General features: G+C 44.8%; 1 protein-coding gene across 1 annotated transcript in view; it reads left to right on the forward strand.

Annotated features, from left to right (window-relative positions):
* LOC142586275 (hepatocyte growth factor receptor-like) overlaps positions 1 to 20038 on the forward strand; it is a 57172-nt gene that overhangs the window by 13900 nt on the left and 23234 nt on the right. The window contains exons 5-12 of the mRNA XM_075697523.1: positions 5750 to 5898; positions 8067 to 8205; positions 8607 to 8743; positions 9499 to 9690; positions 10597 to 10708; positions 14431 to 14700; positions 16988 to 17124; positions 19686 to 19960. Of these exons, the coding sequence (XP_075553638.1) occupies positions 5750 to 5898; positions 8067 to 8205; positions 8607 to 8743; positions 9499 to 9690; positions 10597 to 10708; positions 14431 to 14700; positions 16988 to 17124; positions 19686 to 19960 (1411 nt within the window). The remainder of the gene's footprint in view (positions 1 to 5749; positions 5899 to 8066; positions 8206 to 8606; positions 8744 to 9498; positions 9691 to 10596; positions 10709 to 14430; positions 14701 to 16987; positions 17125 to 19685; positions 19961 to 20038) is intronic.

The raw sequence follows: 20038 nt of genomic DNA on the forward strand, positions 1-20038 counted from the left end.
ATTTGATTGAGCCACGTCAGAGGACAGTGGTTGGTCTCGAAGGTGAACTTCGCCCCGTACAAGTAACACGACAACTTCTGGGTGGCCTAAACTAAACAAGCGCATTCCTTCTCTGAAGCGCTGTGGGCTTCCTCTCATACATTTAGTTTACGGCTGGCAAAGAGGATAGGATGCTCCTCGTTATCGTCGCCGACCTAAGTGCCACGCCCATACCTCTGTCGCTTGTGTAGCATTGAACTATGAATTCCTTTGTGTAGTCTGGCGCGCGAAGCACAAGACAAGAAACCAATAGCGTTTTCAAACTTTGGAAAGCGTTCTTTTTGTCCTTATCCCAGTGTACGCTACTCGGTGCTCCCTTTCGGAGGGCGTCCGTTAATGGACTTGCCATTTGCGAGTAATTCGGAATGTACCGTTGATAGTACCCCACAAGTCCCAAAAATGAACGAAGGTCTGTTTTCGTGCGCGGCAGGGAAAATTCTCCAATCGTAGCTATTTTCAGCTCGGCCGGCCGTCTCATGCCCAGGCCAACAACATGGCCCAGATAAGTAACCTGCGAACACCCAAATATACACTTTTCCGCTTTCTTCGTTAAGCGTCTTCCCTCAACCGTGAGAACACCTGTTTGAGGTGCGATACGTGTTGTTCCCAGCTGTCCGAAAAAACTGCTACATCATCCAGATGGATGATGTAGCAACATGTAACAATATCCATTATCTTAGAGAAGCTAAACGGCGCGTTCTTCAGCTCGAAGCTGAGTGCGAGAGGGCGAAAAGTGCCTACAGGTGAGATGAATGCGGCATAGCGGCTGGCACTTCCTGAAAGGGGAACTTGCCAGTACCCCCGCACGAGATCTATAGTTGAAATGTATTTAGCGGCGCTAACTCTTTCAATTCGTTCCTCAATGTTGGGTATCGGGTACAGCTGATCCCTAGTGATGGCATTTAACTTCCTGTAATCAACACACGGACGAGGGTCCTTGTTAGGGGTTTCTACCAGTATTAGCGGTGACGTGTAGTCACTCTCAGCGGGCTAAATAACTCCCAACTCTAGCATGCGCTCTATCTCTGCCTCCATAATCTCTCTCTGTCTTGGCGACACCCTGTAAGGCTTTGATCTTACTGGTTCGGTCGATGTCAGCTCTATTTCATGCGTTATTATTTCGGTTCTACCTGGCCGATCGCTGAACCTGTCAATATATTCCCCTAACACCCCTTTTAGGTCCTCTAGCTGCTAGGGTCTTAGAGCGTGCGAGCTTACCGAATGTTTCACTGCTTCTTCTAGGCCGTTTTCAGAGTTGGAGGTAGCCCTATACTCCTTAAACTTGATACTAGTGCCATCCTGCTCTTTGATGGTATAGTTAACGACTCCGCTCCACTCTACATACGGCTTCATCAAATTGCAGTGATATTTTATAGTTTTTCAGAGCATAGTTTCAGAGCATTTTCAGAGCATAGTTAGTATCTGAAAGCTTGTGCAACACTTTAACGGGCCCGTCCCAGTGAACTTCAAGCTTGTTCTTTCTTGAAGGTTTGAGGATCATTACCTGGCCTCCGGCGTTAAACGTACGAAGCCTCGCATTCTTGTCGCAATAGAATTTGGCGTTCTTTTGAGCTACTCCCATGTTCTTTCCGACTAGTTCTTGGGTTGCGCTTAGCCGTTCCAGCAGATTTAGCACGTACTCAACCACTGTAGGACTCTCTCTCCTTTCCTCCCACATCTCACTTAACATTCTCAGTGGAGAACGGAGTGTCCTACCATACACTTGTTCTGCTGGCGAGAACCCTGCAGCCTCATGTGGAACAGTTCGCAAAGCAAACAAAGTTGCCGGCAGACAGTTCTCCCAGTCCTCCTTGTGCTCGTAACAGAGCGTACGCAAAACTCGCTTAAGCACTGAATGCCACCTCTCTACACTGTTTGACTGAAGGTGATAGACAGAACTGTGTATTAACCTTACCCCGCACTTTTGCAAGAATGTGGAAGTCAGTGCGCTGGTGAATACTGACCCTTGATCCGCCTGAATTTCGGCTGGAAACCCAACTCGTGCAAACAGTGTCAAAAGCGCGTCTACTACTTCGGTGGAGCTGAGCTCTTCCAGAGGTATTCCTTCTGGAAACATTGTAGCCGGACACAGCATGGTAAACAAGTACCTGTAACCTGATTTTGTTTTCGGTAGAGGCCCTACCGTGTCTATTACAAGTCGTCTGAAAGGCTTTGTTATTAAGGGCACTACCTTCAGTGGAGCTTTCCATGTCTCTCATGGTTTACCTGAGCGCTGGCAGGCGTCGCATGATCTTGGAAATTTTTCTACGTCTTTGAACCAGCCAGGCCAGTAGTATTCCATAAGCAATCTTTCCTTTGATTTGTTTATGCCTAGGTGGCCGGACCACCCATTTCCATGACAGACTCAAAAGGTCCTCCCTGTACTTAGTAGGTACGACTAAATGATCTAGAATGTAGATCTGCAATCTGATCTATAACTGCAGCTTATGTTATACAATCTTTATAGGTAGAATACAGGTCCACTAGGACGCATGTCGTCGCCCACAATAGCGGAATTAGTGGCAATTCTTAAAGCCACTTATTTTATCAAAACATATGAGACTTCAAAAAAGTTGGTAATTTGTACGGATTTCTTATCGCCTTTAGCATGTGTTGAAAATACTGATGAGAACCTACCGCACGCACAAATAACATACGCAGTACGGAAGAGCTTAACTCAGGTTACTGAAAGAAAACATGAAGTGATATTACAGTGGGTCACAGGTCGCGCTGGTATAGCAAGGAAACAATTAGTGGACTCGTCGGCAAATAGGCCCATGAGGATACAGAAATTCAACTCATCTCTTTAAGACCAATGGACACGCAATGCATATTAAGAGAGCTAAGGAAGTACTTGTGCCTGTCAACCTGGTTCAATGAACATACTAAGGAATCGATTCTGTACGGAGTGGACCCTCAACTCAAATACCGGCTGGATGCACAGCTTTCGAAAAGTACCTAGGCACTAATTCATCGACTGCGCCTTGGGACAGCATACACCAAACACTTTCTATATCGAATAAAACGGGCTTCTTATCCGGTTTGCTTGTGTGGTAACGACGATGAGGATGTTCGCCTTCTACTCCTCGAATGCCCCAAACACGCGACACAAAGCTGGCAGCTAGAATAAGCACTACTCTCAATTGATCCTCACCGGCCTTTCTCACTCGCGAAATTGCTGAGCCCATGGTATGGTATGGTAGGGTAAAACTTTATTGAAGTCCGGCAGATCGTGAGTCTTCACGAAATTGAGCCCATGGCCATCGAAAATAACACAGCGAAAAGCATTGAGTGCACTCGAACAATTTTACGAAGATATAGGTATCCTTAACAAGTACTGGATATCGCACTGAATAGACACACAATGTAACTACAACTTGCTTTTTTTTTATTTGTAATTACTAGCGCCTGTGTATTATGTGTCTTAATGTTTCGTATTATATGTTGAAACTCATGTTTGATTGTCATATTTTGTGCGTGTATTATTTTAACTATGTAATTCCTCATCAGTTCACATGCTTATCGCAGTCTACATCGCGGTCGCTTGTGTGACTTTGTTTACAAACTCGTTGGGGGCGACTTGTCTTTGCCTTTTATATTTACATGTTCGTGGATGTATAGCACTGTGCGTTGTGGATTTGCGACTCTGTGACGTCGTTTTTAATGTTCGTTCTACATATTTTTACATATATTGGTATTTCTGCTGTGAGCAAAGCAGTAGCCATCGCCATAAAACGTGGCTACACCTTTCATTCATTTTCCTTTCAATAATAAAAAAAAAGCTTAGGGCGAATAGAGTCACGCTCACCTGCCAGAACCAGAAGGTTCGCGGTGGGCAGCTACCCTGATGACATCATGGCATGGAACAGGTCTATACTTATTGCTCTCTATAAAATTATGGGGTTGTACGTGCCAAACCCCGACCTGATTATAAGGGGCGCCGTAGTAGGGGACTCCGCAAGTTTACTCCGCCTGAGGTCCTTTACTGTGCACCTAAATCTAAGTACACGGGTGTTTTAGTATTCCGCCCCCATCGGAATGTAGTCGCCGCGGCCGGGATTTGAACCCGCGACCTCGTGCTTAGCAGCCCAACACCATAGCCACTAAGCAACCACTGCGTATTCTCTAAAAAATAGTTTTACTGGTTAACATTAAATGTAACATGACGACATAACATTTATTTAGATGATGCCTTAAAAACAAACAAGAACAGATTAAGCAATAATCGTATTCTCCTGTCCAGTTATTCCTGACCCAAGAACGCGTGATATCCACGTCATCGAGGCCGATTATGTTTGATGCACTACACATGAGTTTGGATGCTTTTCAATGTTGAGCGGGGGCAAATGTGCTACATTATTAAATGGAGAGCGCAGAAGAATGTTACATAACTCTAGGAAGCCGTAGAGTACTTTATGACTTCCTCGATTCAGGACATCTCACTGTACGTTTCGTGAGCACTCGCATCCGAGCTCCTGAGTAGCTGAACTGCACACAGCATATACCTCTGCTGAAACCGGAGTCCCCACACAAGAATCCGCAGTCGTCAAAATCTGTCCCGTGCGGGCCGGAAAACTGTACACATTGCAACATGCCACCAACAACCTGAATCGCCACTTAGGTTGAATATGCTCGGTAGCAGGAGCGCACATATGGAGGGTAGTAACTAAACAGTGCACGTCGGCGTTCAAGTCAAGTCCAGTCTTGACCATTGCTTATGTAAACATTTGTTCGTCTGTATGACTGGTGCTGCTAGGCCATGTGAAGGGGTACAATTTAGTGAAGGGGCTTAGCGCAGTAATTGAGGCTACTGAATCATGAATGCAGCTTCTTGCGCACAAGACGAGGACGAAGAGGCTGAGACACACTGCACTCGTGTGTCAGAGCCTCCTCTTCGTCCTCGTCTTGTGCGCAAGAAGCTGCATTCATTCCCTACTAACATGTCCAAACAGTGACCTTAGTGAACTACCGAATCAGTGCGGCGCATCTTTTATTTTTTTATTTGTTTTTTTGTCTTTTGTTCATTTTGCGGAAGTTCTAATTGCCTTTTTTACTTTGTTAAAGCAAAGCAATACTGCCACCAATATTCGGCATGTTAGTTAAAGCGGAGGAGAATATTGGATGCGAATTCAAATTAACAGCCTGGCCAAATAGTCAAAGTGTTGGGTTGAAAACACAACGACCAGGGTAGAAAGCTCGGACGGGCCACAAAAATTTTCGTGCCTAAATTTTCCGTTCCCTACCTCTCTCACCAGCTAGACCATTCCTACACCTTCCCACACTCATCTCGATGTCCCAGCATAAGTTTGATCCTTCTAACAGTGACAACCGAACATTGCAACTAGGCAGTAATTAAACTGGTGTTTGCGTTCTGTAGCCATGACGGCTACTGCGCCATCAAAAACGTCAATTGCTCTCTTACGAAGAGAAGTGCTAGATAGATGAACGGCTGCCGGCAAGCTCTGTCGCTACTAAAGAAACGCCGGACCGTTCTGCAGGACATTCAATGTCCTGTAGGACATTCCTGGATAATATCCTGAACGGACAATGAAAACACATGCTGGGAAATTACTCTTAAGCCCTGATTGCAAAAGCGAGATATCAAAATAGTGTAATTTTTTCCACGACACTTCAGAATGCTGTCTCGCTGCACGTATCTAACTAGAAAATATAGCAAATATCAGCTGAATATTTTTCTATGCCTTTTCAGGTATACCCGTTGAGCGGGCCTGTCTCCGGCGGCACTGTCATCACGATACTTGGTGACAACTTCGGCTCTCCTGAGGGCAAACCTTACAGCAGCATTAAGATCATAATTGGGAATCACACTTGTGGCATCGTTTCCTGGGACCCTAAGCGGTATGTACACGTCGCGTACAAATTCAAGGGTGAGGTTGGGTTACCGCAAATGAATAAAATGTAACAAAATCGAAATTTGACCACTTGACAATTCCTTGCGCCGCAGAAGTGTTGGGGGCCAATGCAAAAAGGAAGAAATGCAAAGCAAAGAATGCTCGTTAGCCACAAAGGAGTGTTTACTTTGGACGAAAGATTCCATGAACGAATGACCGACTGAATAAAAATAAAATGTGATGCTTAGTCTAGAGAGCATCATGCATATCCTGCCCGGCATTGTACACCGGCGAGACGAAAAAGAAAGAGACACTGTATATAATAAAAACCCGCATATGACACAAGACGAAATTTGGGGATAGCAAAAAAAGTTACAGCCGCGTATAATGCGTGTGAAGCAAACTCAGCGAAAACATTTATTTACATCGTATGTCTTGCTTCAGTCGTCGACTTCGTCGGTTGCACAATCTCAGGGCGGTTACTTCTATGCCATCGAGCGCGTTCGAAATGGCCCACTTTGTAAAAGCATGGCAAACAAGGTCCTCTGGGGTTTGGAGGACAGATTGGGTGGGAAGGGTTGGCATGGTTGCCGATCCTCTCTGCAGTTAAAATAACCTTCCTCTTGAAGGCAACCCGGCACTGCTTTCACAGTCCTTGCAGCTTCAATGCGAGAAAAAAAATGCAACTTTCCGATAACATGCGCTTCACACGATACGCTGCACTGCCCTGCGAGGTTGAGCACTCGCTTCCTATGTAATTGCTAACCCACGCTGTCTCCACACGGTGGAGGATCGTGATCATAATGGTAGCCATGCGGCAGTAACGAGATCAGAACATTAAGCCCAATTTTCTTGCTGAAATTTTTCTTTGGATTCGCGTATACTACGAGGAGGAAATTTGGGACACTGATAACTGAAAACATACATACATACATACATATATATATATATATATATATATATATATATATATATATATATATATATATATATATATATTATGCACAGCCTTTTACTTAATGTTTCATCAGAGGTGGGAGATTTACTAATTACTTACGGTTTACTTTTACTTATTACACTTCTATATTTCAACGGTGTCTTGGGAGATTGGAAAAAGGAAGAAAGGAAACAGTGACGCTTCACTTCTTGAACTCGGGTTACGAGCAAGCGTATGGGCTCCGCGAACATCCACAGCGAGCACCACGGCGTGGAAGGACAAAGGGAAAGGGCGTGAACGTGGTCGCGGACGCAACATCGATCTCGACGGTGCGACGCCTGGCGTGCGACAGGGAAAGCGCGAGTGCTGCATGTTAAGGCGATAGTCTTAAGTGTCTCATGGGCTTCGAAAAATCCGTTGTCTGGCGTCATCGAAAAAAAAATTCAGAGTCCGGCGTTATCCAATCAAAATTCAGTAACACCAAAATTAATGGTGTCACCCACGACCATTGGTGGAAGTCGAACTTACAACCTTTCGTGTTAAATCAGGCATGCTTAATTACGGCACTTGAACCCCACGACCTTTGGTGAGAGTTGAATCCTCGACCTTTGGTGGGACCATAATTCAATGGCACCAAAATTGATGGTGCCGCCACTGATGGTCGAATCGACAACCATTGCGCTCCATATACATCCATCCCGCGCATCCCGACGTAATCGTTGGTGCTTTGCGTACATTCGAGAATTTTACATCAGTATTCGCGTCGCGCACGCAGTCTGATTAGACAAGGCTCCTTCGACAGCATTGAAATAATTTTCGATGCAGTAGGTGCGTCTTTTACCAAACGATAACTTGATAGCATTGATAGCCGTTGAAGAACGGCCACGTGCAAAAAAGTAAGTCTACGCTCACCAAGAGAGCAACGCCGAGTTAGTTCGATGCAACGATTATTCCTGGTGCGTGAATCCGAATCTTACGTGCTAATATGGGACAATAATAGCTTTACCATTATAACTTTAGTATCATAGAACACCATCAGTGGAGTCTGTGTTCAGCCAGCACGGCCGGCTTCTTGAAATCAATTTGGGCGTTCCCTTTGATATCGCTCCCGGCGAAAGGAAGGAAAGGGAAGGGAAGGGGTGGGAAGCTGCATGTTCTCTTTTCTCTTACATATGTTACTTTTCTATGACTCAGAGAAAAAAAAACCCTGACGCCGTGTCTGATCTCCCCTCTTTCAGAGTTCGATGCAAAACACCCCCTGTGCAGTACAGCTCGAAAGTGGACATTGTGATAAGCGTAGGCGATCTTTTCAGTAACGCCGGCGAACGTTACGAGGTTCTGCAACATCGTACGATTCCCTCTGGCTTCGAATACATGGTACGTGAAAATAAAAAAAAACGTTCCTCATCATTCATGGCGCGTGTGCGCGTGCATTTGCTTGTGTGACTCAGTGTGCTTGTATCGTTTTTGTCTTACGTGCATGTGTGTGTCGTGAGTGGTAGACAGCGTTCGGTAGCTTTGAGTAAACAGACAGTTGAACAGCGTGTGCGCTTATGATCGATGCACCTTATAGAAACAAGTAACACTTGATAACTTCTTGCACCGGCGTTGGTATATCCCATTGCTGGCACCCGTGACGAAACTTTAATCTTGACGCAATTGTCTGTGTTGCGTTTAGATACAAATTGTATCGCGTACCTTGTTGTCTACTATGTTTTTTCTTGACCAGAAGTGTTATCAAAGCCACCTAACCAGCTTCTCGTGGTCTTTCTCTTTAGGTTGTGTCGTTCAGCGAAGTCGCGCCTAATTATGGGCCAATAGCGGGAGGAACCAACGTTACCCTGAGCGGAGTTAACCTCGACGTTGGCTTACAGCACGTAGTGAAAATTGGCAGAAGCCCATGCCGGATACGAAGGTAAGGGAAAACTGCAGATATTATTTCGAAAAGTGCTTTTAGCCGTCGCTAAGAAAGCTTGCAAGGCGTTAACATTCTATGCGATTTCTCACTGCGTATACTACTTATACGTTGGAATGTGTAAGGAAACTTATTTTAAGAGAGAGAATATTTGTTCTTAAGAATGAATAATTATATAACCTGCCCTTAGTCGCGCAGTAACGAAATCCCTAAGCGATACTCTCCCTTTGTGAAAACATATTCTACAACGCATAATCATATTTTACAATTGCAATAGATAGAGATTTACTGTAAGAAAGAAAGATGATACGTTCAAGGCTTCGCCATCCTGCCTTTGTTGCCCGTCCGCAGAACGATGCATAAAAATTTGCGCCAGTGTTGCGCAAACGTTTTTAAAGCTCCGTCACTACCTCACGTGCTTAGTGCCCTGAATCAGCGCGAAATAGATGTAATCTCTATAACGGTGAATCTGAGTCCTATCGACGAGTGATATCACAACCGTTCTCAACAGTGTCGCTTTTTTTATACTCTCCTTCAGCGTGATTAGGGTCCGTACGTCAGGCATGGGTCTTATATTTCTTAAATTCCTGTTCTTCTATTTCGATAAGCACACTTATCCATGCATGCTCCTATATTTATGTAACATACCATTTTGACGGCGGTGCATGAAACTGTGAATGAATGAATGAATGAATGAATGAATGAATGAATGAATGAATGACAAGCAAGTCGTCCTTGTGGATTTGTTATCACAGAGTCGAGAACAAGTTTCTCCATTGTTCAACGAGCACCGGGAGCCGTGCCATTCTGTATCGAAAGATGAAAGTCACGCTGGCCATTGACGGCGTTGAGGTTCCTTTCACTACGGAGGACAGTCTGCATCCGACATTCACGTACATGTCGGATCCCGTGATCGACGACATTTATCCCCGGAAGGCCACTTTCAGGTATACGTATCTGTGAATAACTCCGACAGCGAACGAATTGTTCCGTGATTAGTGTAGAGATTCCTGCAAGGGCAGGGTATGGTGGTGGGAAGAGGCAACTTGTTCATGGGGGCGCCTGCGAAACAAGTATTCCATTTTAAAAAGTGCGAGGTGTGTTGATATATATATATCTCGAAATACTGACCGCCACACGAGGGCGCTAGTGCTTGAGGCACCTCGACTGGACCATATATAGGTGGGCGCCAGGGGCGTCATCTTCCGGACGGCCATTTTCGACCCGAAATGAAGGCAAATCGCGATTCTGACAAAGGTACTGAGACGTGCTCGCTAGGTTGGTGGGACAGCAGAATATACCAGCGTGATAGTATGTGTGAACGTTTTCTTCCACCACTCTGTCGAAAGAAGCAAGCAGGAGAGGAGAAAGGAAACGGAGAAGGCTGGGATGTTTACCTGAATAGCGTCTGCATGTTAATCATCGCTTTATTTGGTTTTGAAAGTCACGTGATTGAATGCCGCGAAAGTGTGATGCCGCTTCGAGACAACTTTCCTGAATGTATGCGTTCTTGTTACATACGTGTTCTTCGCCTCTGCGGTGGCGACTTTACGGGTATCATTTTGCTAGTCCATCTATTATCGCCAAATTAATTTCTCACTAATCAAAAGACCCCTTAAACGTGGTCACTAGCACAGCAACTTAAGGTGGAACTAGGCAACAATAGATGTTCAAGAATAAAAAAAAGACAGCTGATTGTTAGAAAATACATCCTCTTAGATATTTGGGAGTCAACAGAAGCATTATCTGGTCCTCAGAGGGGAGATTTGTACTCCTTGGGAGGTTATAGGAGAAAGCCTCACGTGAAACGCTTCACTAAATTTTCTGTCGCTGAAACAGCTTATGATTTGCAGCGAGAATTTCACCGTGGAGGTCAATGGCCACCTTCTGGACAGCGCGGCTGCTCCATCGATGACAGTGCGAGTGGATTCTTTGAACTTGAAGAAAAAGGAAACAATTGTGAAGGTAGGAGACCGCGGTTAAATTATGAGTCGTACTAAACATTTTTGTGTTGGCCCCACGCGGTATGTATGCAGCAACTAACAACAGCTACTAACGAACAGCTTTGCGCAAAAGAAATTTTGAAATCGGAAGCGGCGCTTGAAGCAACCCAGGCGCTATGGTACTAATGCTTCTCAGTATGCTAACGTGTTCTTTACAAACTGTATTTTCATAATTTCTCGTAATACACTGAGTGTTAAAGAGGAACAAATTGAAGGTGAAGTTTGTATTTTCTTTCTTCTTTTAAAAAAAATTCGTGCCGGAATCCATCGCCAGTGTCAATGGGGCGTCATGGATATTATAATAGGAGGGAGGGGGAGCGTATTTGGGCAGTTGTAACTCATAAGATGTTGTGGAAATTTCCTGAGTTCTGTATTCGGCTCTTCTGGAATGCAATGTAAGCCGTCATTACCAATAGCGTATTAGCTATATTCGAGAAGATGCTGTCAAAATTTATGACGTCACGGTGTGAATTGGAGCGCGAACTTGAAGGCGGCGTCGCCACTCAGATTTCCTTAAATTGTGCGTCTTTTATGGCTTGCCAAGCCTCCCTCTCAAGTTATTAATGGTTTCTTTAGTATTGTAGAAGGGACAATGGGGGGGGGGGGCGCTGCAAATGCAACTAAATTTTGCTTTTCTCGTTACTGCCCTTCAGTTTTTATTTATCTTCCTTGAGGTTGAAATGAAGTCTGCACATCTCCTCTTGCGTGTGCGGGGTCGCTCAGTGCGGTCTACAGTAGTAATCTTATCGCCACCGTTGTTCTTGATATAACAGTAGGACACATAGCCTCCTAACATGCTAGTTTCATTGCAAATCTTATCAAACAAATACAAAACGCAGCGTTTTAAGTAGCGAAAATAGTGTTTTGCTTGCAAGCATTTTTTGTAACAGTAACCGCTTGCCGTAGAATAAATTTTTTTTTTTCGCTCTTCGCGCAGTACTCAAGAGGTTGCATTAGTCAGACTGAACGTACTCCACTGAGACCTGCAAGAGCTTGGATAAACAGTTAATCTCTCCAAAAAATGTTGCCCGAACTTTCTCAGCTCATAGTTTGTTCTGAGTATTATGCTTTTCTAAATATTTCTGTACTTAATATACTGCTGCGCTGTCTGTCGTGGTTCATGGCCTTTGTGTAATGACATAATGACAACTTCTATATAGAAGTTGCACATTGTGGGTAACTTCGTGGGATATTTACGCATTTTGTACGATGTACGTGTCTAAGAGAATGTAGTTGCGATCCATCTTTCAACATATTCTTTCAATAGAACTTGTCGCATAATACCTCTAAATGCAGTCGGTAGATTCTGTGTTAGGTACGTTGCATTGTTATTACTTAAGAATGGTATTGCCACTTTTAGAATGCGCTTTCGTTTAATTTAACTTACAGATATTCAGGATGTTTCAGTGAACACTTTCAAAAATTCTTAGAGATTGCCGGTGGTAGATGGCACAATTCTAGTTTCTGAAGTGGTGTACTCGAACCGGCGGACACTACCTGCACACAAAAAAAATAATTGAAGTAAGAGTCAACTAGTCAACCAATTAATTAACAAAAATGCGCAAATTAAGTTATAGCTAATTACCTTATGGCCCAGAGTGCAATTTAGAAATTCTAGCCGTGGATTTCGCAAGGCGGATCCACTTGAAACGAACTCTAAAGATGGCACCAATTCCGAGATATTATTTCCCGAACTTTGCGAAGAAATGCATCGGCGTTCCAGTTACCTTCGTGCGTGAATACATGAAACAACGTATTCTTAACAAATTAACTGGAACGCCAATACATCTTGAAACGAGTGTCATCTTGAAAATTCGATCCAAGTGGATCCGCCTTGCGAACCCCGCGGCTAGAATTTGTAAATTGCAATTTGGGCCATAATGTAACTAGTTAGAAACCTAATTAGATATTTTTATTATTTATTAGTAGATTTTGCATCTCAATTTTTCTTGCAATTATTGTCCGTCGCTTCGAGTAGACCAGCTCATAAACTAGAATTGTGGCCTCTGGCACAGGCAATCTTTAAAAAGCATTTCAATGTGTTCGCTGAGACACCCAGTATGTAACACTTTTATGTTGTCTGCCTACTATGTCCTCATAAGAGAGAGAGAGAGAGAGGCTATGTCGTTTCCTAAAAAAAACCAAAAGGAAACGGCCCTTGGCTCTGATGTGCTTTTGCACGCGTTGAGAAGGATTGCAGACTATTGGCAGGCGCCTTGCCGCCTGTACACAATCGGTTCCTTCTATCGCGCCTGAACTTGCCATCCCCTCACTGCCTCATCTCTTCTGCGCTTTCCCCAGCTCAAGGCAGGCAACCAGGCATTTATTCCAATTAGCCTCCACGACTCTCACATCCTGTTTCTTTCTCTTCCTATCTTACACCGTGCTTCTCCTGTGAGTGTTATTTGCTGTTCACCTATGCTCTCTTACTAGATGCACGCTTTCTGTAAGTCGTCATTCTTGTCATGACATCTTAGGCGCCAGTATATTGCCTACTTATAGATGAAGCAGAAGAAGAAAGAAAAGCTTGTGTTACTCGCTCTATAGGTTTAAATTCTTTTTGTTTCTTCCTGTTTATGGCAAGGCTGACTACTCAATTACAGGCTATGTTATTTCATTTTTCATCCGTTTCTTTCATCTCTCCGTAAGATCTTCATGAGGGCCAGTTGGTTCATATTTAGAACTGAGGTTGAACGGCGCCAATGAAACAAGGACACAAGGAAACAAATATCACAAACAAGCACTGACTGCCAACTGGAAGTTTGTTTGAAATTCTCCAGCCATGATATACATTTTCCAGCATGGATATGCGTACACCAGTCCAAAGCACATCTGCAAAATCAGCAACATCATAATCTTTCATGCAAGAAAGAGCTACTTATTTTTCCGACAAGGCAAGAGAGGAAGCGCTTGCACATTCAGCTCCTTCTTTTCTGATTAAGCCCCTAATATTTCCGTTTTCCTCTTTCCTTTTCCCTCTTTCCTTTCCTTTTCCTTTCCATAGGAATTTAGTTTTTTTTTTTTCAAATATGGGAGCGCAGGAACTCCTTACAATGTCCTCCTAAATGACTCCCATAGGCATTCCTTAGGTTACTGCTGTGTTGACGAGCTCTGTCATCGAAACACTGTCCCGTTTGCCCTATATAAGTTTTTCCACAGCTCAGCGGTACACGATCGATAACGTTGTGCCTGCAGTCAATAAAACGAGGTATATGATTTGTGGTGCACAGCAGCCTTTCTCGCGTTTTCATTCGATTACATATCGAGGAAAGCTTGCACGGGGCACTGAAAATATAATTAAGATTATGTATATTGGAAACTTTGTTTAGATTGTGTGACAACTTGTGCAAGTATGGCACCACATGCGCTGGTCTCTTGTCTTCATTCTTTTCCTTCTGTGCTGGTTCCGAATTTATTTTTTTCTTTCTGTAAGGTGGCTTCGCGTACAATAATAGGCGACAAGCTATACAGCCATCAGGCTGACGCAACCTGTTCTAACTAGCTGTCTATATAGCACAAAAAAAAAGAAAGAAAAAAGAACGTGAGAAACTATTTTAAGATCATTCTTAGCCGGACTCGTCGCTATTAGCCGAGTGTCGTTAGCATGTGCTCCGGTGAATATAGGGAGAACAAAAGATGACGTGCTTCCGTTTATCGTGTCTCGTCTGCCGCACTGCCATCCAGGTATGTCGCGTATTGGACGGAGGCCGCAAGATGCTGTGTCCCGGAACGTCGCTGCTGCAGTTCTCAGTGATCACCGAAGCCGAGTTGCGGAAGCACCGGTTTGCCGTGCCAGCGTTCATCAGCTTCCGCATGGACGGCCTGCACCTGCCTCCCATCCACCTTGGAAGAGGCGGATACTTCAAGTTTGACTACTTGCCGACGTCTGAACTAGACAGCTACACCGAGCAGGAAGCATCTGCCAACGTTCCACTGGCCACTACACGAACGGATGTTCGTATTCCTATTCTCCTTTCCGTTTGCGTCTGGTTGGTTGGTTGGTTGGCTGGTTGGTTGATCATAGGTGATACGATAAAGAGAACTTATTATATGCCGACCTGTACTTTAAAGTTCCACACGCCACTCCTGTCATTCGGCATATTTTCCGTAAACTTTCTGCAGAGTTGTCACGGAATATATATGGGTTCCATATAAATTTTCTGTGTGTTCCATAAAAATTGTACGTAAAACAAACCGAATTGTTGAGTTTATACGGAAGGTTTCGGTATAATGGTATACTAATATTGTACATTAATGAGTAATCTACCGTCGTATCGGCTCGTCACACCTCAGCTATCCGCTATAGTTGGTTTTTTTAACACCATCCAATGAGACACGCATACCTTCCTTGGTGGTTTTCCCAGCTCTAGCCGTAGCAATATATTTCCATGTAGTTGTAGGAGTCGGCAAAGGTGCTTAGTCAAGGCTATGGTGGTTAAAAAAAGTTATATTTGGCGAGTTCTCTCCGTAGGGACACCACGCTTGTTTTAAGCTACGAAGCGAATCCTTCTTGCAATTTATACTGCCAATGAGGTTACAAACCTTACTTTGCGTAGCAGTCTGATAGTTTTTTATCGCTGTTAATGCATCGCCATTCGGGCGAGATTTGCATTTCCCCCCCTTTAGCACGAACTCAAAACAAAAAAAAACTTCAAAAAGTACTACCACTCGAAAATATTTTGAATGCGAGCGACCTTTCCTTACATATACACACAAGTAACATTACCTGGCTAGGAAAATAAGAGAACATTACATTTTAACGCGATAGCGTTAAGGAGCTCGTGTCGCAGAAAAGCCGGTGTCGTCGGCGTCGGTGTCGGCGTCGGCGTCCGCGGCGTTGGCCGTGAGCGATAAGTCACGGCAGGCACTTCATAAATAAAAAGCAACTTCCAAGATGGGCTGGGTGGGAATCGAACCAGGGTCTCCGGAGTGTGAGACGGAGACGTTGCCACTGAGCCACAAGTTTTTTTTTTCTTTATTTGTGAGCCACGAGTTCGATGCTTCAAAGCGGTACAAAAGCGCCTCTAGTGAACGCGCTGTTTCTAAGGCTCAGGCGTGCGTTGCTTGCTCAGGCGCACATTTCGTTGTCGCGCCGAACGCTGCGTTGCTCGACGCTCACCGCGTCCGATGCGGGGCGCGTAGTCGCTGCGCCGTAGCCCATTGTCTTACACCCCTTGGCGGGTGGCCGGGAACGCTATCGCGTTCCACTCTTGAAGGCGAAGCTTAAGCGTCCTCCAATTTTTTTTTTACTAGCATCGTTTTCCGACCAGGTGAGCGACTCATGCACTCAAATTAGCTTGTGTTCGCTCGAGCAAGACGTTGAGCAGGTAGTCCTCGTGTTCTTGTCTGCTCTCGATGTTACAGGTTTCCCTCTCTCCAGCGGTGGCCTCATTACAAAGAATGTGGAATGAAACGTGTTGCTTCGACATTTTAACACCTTTTCACTGAACCTAAGAGAGCAATACTAACGCTCTTTAGTCCGCTAGTGGACTCTTTATAATATGAGCTATGTCTGCATTTCCATCGCGAAAAAGGAAAAGAAATCGAATATTAGCTGAGAAATTGGGCAAACTACTTTTTTTTTTAATTTGGTGCCCGGAGAGCAGCGGCGAGCATGTCACTATATATTTTGTAATACATTCATGAATTTCGGTCTGCTTATGCAGAGAAAGTTCTGAATGGCCAGGACGACTCTCCTACTTTTTTTTTTTAGCGCATGTGTTATCGTTATTTATTTCTAAAGAAGTACTTGACCGCTGTTTATCGCCTGTTTAATGTATGTAGTGTTACTAGGTAATTAGGCTTGATACTAATTAGCATGTGATGGTGTGAGGAACACGCGCTATTGCTCAACTGCAACGATTATTTTCAAATGTCCCGCTTTCGTTTTATATCTTGCAAATCTCCAGTAATAAAGGTATCATAGTGGCAATCCCGTAAATTTGTGTTCGCCGTAAACATATTATCGTTGCTCAACTGCAACGGTGATGTTAAAATGTCCGGCTTTCGTTTTACATGTTGCAAAGGTCTGATCATAAAAATATCATAGTGGCATTCCCGTAAATTTGTGTTCGCCGTAAACATATTATCGCTGTTCACTCCGCGTCATTAGGTAAGAATTAGGAAACATTAAGCTGTGTACAGTTTTGTAAACAATATTCTTTCCACTTAGTTCTACTACATCCATTGTTCAACCACAAGGATTCTAAGATAAACAGCTCTTTCGGGTTTCTGTTTGCAGAATGCAACGTTCGCTGGTGTTAAACCATGGTATGGCCCAGCAGCTGGAGGAACTAACATCACTCTCTTTGGAACAAACCTCGACACTGGGACAGAAAGAAGCGTGATAATCGGTGGAGGCAAATGCACGATCTACAGGTATGCACAACCTAGGTATGCAAGCGAACTGCACGTGGCATCTAAACGAACTAGCTACAAAACGCGAGCGAAAAAAAAAGGCTCCTAACCAAGAAATACTGCTACAGACTGTACTGTAATACGACAACACTCTGGAGGAGTACCCTGTTGCGGACTAGAAAAAAAAAATATATGACCGACTATTAAGATACTCCCTATTGCTAAGTGAGTGCAGCTCTATACGTGTTTTCACCTCGCGGTATATTGGCTGGTGCGGACAATCTGTCTGGTGCGGCGCGTTGCAAACGGAGTGAAGTGTGGTGCGACTGCATCACTAATTGGGAGATCACGAGAGGCAGCGCGTGAGTGACGAGTGGGCGCGATTCACAGCAGCCGATGCAGACAGACCTCCGCTCATGCAGCGCTTTATTTCCATATATGGCATCAGTGGACGCACTCGCCGCATGCCTCATCGATTGCGTCATCGGTGAGCAGCCGATGCGCGCTACTCTGGCGCCATGTCGTAGCGATCGTCGCCGCAGACCACGTCTTGCGCGCCACTACGCTTTTCTTCTCTCGTTTTCGCCATAGCCTCCTCCTCCGATTTTGTCCTCGCGCTCTCTTCGCTATCGCCGTCATTCACCCCCCGCTGTTCTCCGCGTTCACTCTTTCATCCTTGGTGGTGTTCGTTCGCTCGGTTACGGCGAGAGAGGCCGAGGGTCGCCGATGCTCAACGCAGCAACGGGCGCCTAAAAGCTGCGCTCTAGAAATATAGTTGGCTCATACTGAACGCGAATGTACTTCAGAAAATAGAATAGGAATAGCGAAAAGAAACATAGGCTGCTGCGCTCTGACCTACTTTCTTCTTTTATTTTGCACAGTGCCTTATTATTCTGCTGGAGTACCATGAACTGGGCGCATGCTTCAGATGAAGTTTTTGTTTCCTGCTCGCTCTTTCTTCCGAGTAAGCTGACGGAAGGCCAAAGGCGTTTGTTGGTTTATTGACAGAATTGCAGTGACAACTGGTACCTGACAGCCTGTTTCTTTCTAAGCTTTTCCATAAACATAAATAAGGCTCCGAAATGACAAAAATATTCGGACGTTCAAGAACTCGGGCATTTTCATGAAACACAAAGCACGTAAAGCCACGACCAGTAATCCGTTCCACAATTATCGAGGAGGAGATAGGGAGAGAAAGACTGAAGCCTTGGTTTTTGACGGAAACTTCATGTGGCTTCTCGGCACCCATAAAGAATAAGGTAGAGTAGTAATGCCACTTCCGGACCCTCGTCGAGCTAATCGAAGAAAACGTCTGGTGTTGGGAGCGTAGCTTACCTCCTCGTCCCAGCGCCTCGCAACATTCCATTTGTCTCTATCTCCGCTGTTACCTAACCTTTTTTTTTTTTCGGCACAATCTCTTGCCGTAGGCCACAAGCTAGACGGCGCTTTGCGACAACCAGTGTAGAGCTAAAATTTCCAGTGATGCCTGATGAAGAGTCTCTTCCACGGCAAAGACCCGGCTGTCATGGCTTAACCTATGCGCAATATTGTCCCAAGGACGGTCGTTGATGCGTTTCTGTTACTCTTCTGACTTTCGGAAGAGGTTGTAAAAGGTCACTGTAGAACACGTGACCGCGTACAACGACAGATAAGTGAGAAAATAGGTCACACGTACTGTCATCTAGCGAAAGCGGTGCAATCTACTCGCAAGGACGCGTTGTCCATGATGCGGCCGCACCTAAGTCTCTTCTTCCAATGGAATGCGTGTGACAGACTTTATTGAAGGTTTGGCTGTGCGACTCCTTGTCCGGCCATCTCACTGTTTTCTCCTGGCTACAAGAAAGATACATAATATATATTACATCGTATCATTATTTCCTTAATGAAAATTTAGTGGCCGCTTGAAGTCCAACAATTTAAACAAATCGTGACTCAGTGAGAACAAGCAGCTCAAATTTGTCTTAAAAAAGCGACGCTGGTGATGCGGTAGCAGTTTCTCCGCGGAGCCTGTGTAGGGCGGCCTCCTGCGTGTCCTTATCCGTAATGAACCCTACGAAAGCGTCCTCTTTCTTCTTGCGTTGACTTCACTTTTTTCTTGTTAGGTTGAACCCAGCAAGTTTGGTCGTTTCCTTGGTTTCTTTTTTTTCTTTTTCTCCTGCAGAGTCCTAGAAACCTTGTCGGCCTAGGCTGGCGTGTTGCATCATCCAATTTGACCAGCTTGAAAGTAATATTTGAAGTTCTCGTGCAATGATCGGGGGCCCCGAGGCTGCTGATCCGCACGACCGAGTGTCGTCGGCTACGTTATTTAATGGGTAAAGGCAAGGCGCGAAAGACAAGGACTGAACAAGGACACAAACGACAGTCCTTCAGTCCTTTTCTTGCGCGCCTTGCCTTTACTCATAGCAAGCATGAACCAACTAGCCCAAGCAAGAGTTTTACTTGACGTTATTTAAACCCCCGTTCAGCTTCGGACGCTCGGTGTATAGCCATGCGTCGTGGCATGGTGACGAAACAGTTCTGCCTGTATATAGCTATGTCGGAATAACCAATACTGCAGTTATAACTGATATGCGACGTAACAGGATGAACTCGACTTTGCTGGAATGCTCAACGAGTGCCGTCGCCAACAAAAGTCGCTTGAACCAGGAGATGCAGATCGTCCTCACTATAGATGGCACGGACGTTCCTTTTATTCCAAAAGAAAACCTGAGCTCCAAGTTCACCTACAAACCTGACCCCATCATCGACGACGTGACACCGAGGAGGTCTACTTTCAGGCAAGTGACACACAGGGAAATTGGGGGTGTTGTATCTGAAGTTGTTCTTGAAGTTTGGGATGTTGATGAATTTGATCAGGGTAGGCCATATTTTCTGGTGCAGAGGCAACTAAGGCCAGCTTGCGTCAAGTATACTGTAATTAAATTGACCAGGCAGA

Source organism: Dermacentor variabilis, chromosome 6 (genome assembly GCF_050947875.1).
Source record: "Dermacentor variabilis isolate Ectoservices chromosome 6, ASM5094787v1, whole genome shotgun sequence".
NCBI classification, from domain to species: Eukaryota; Metazoa; Arthropoda; class Arachnida; order Ixodida; family Ixodidae; genus Dermacentor; species Dermacentor variabilis.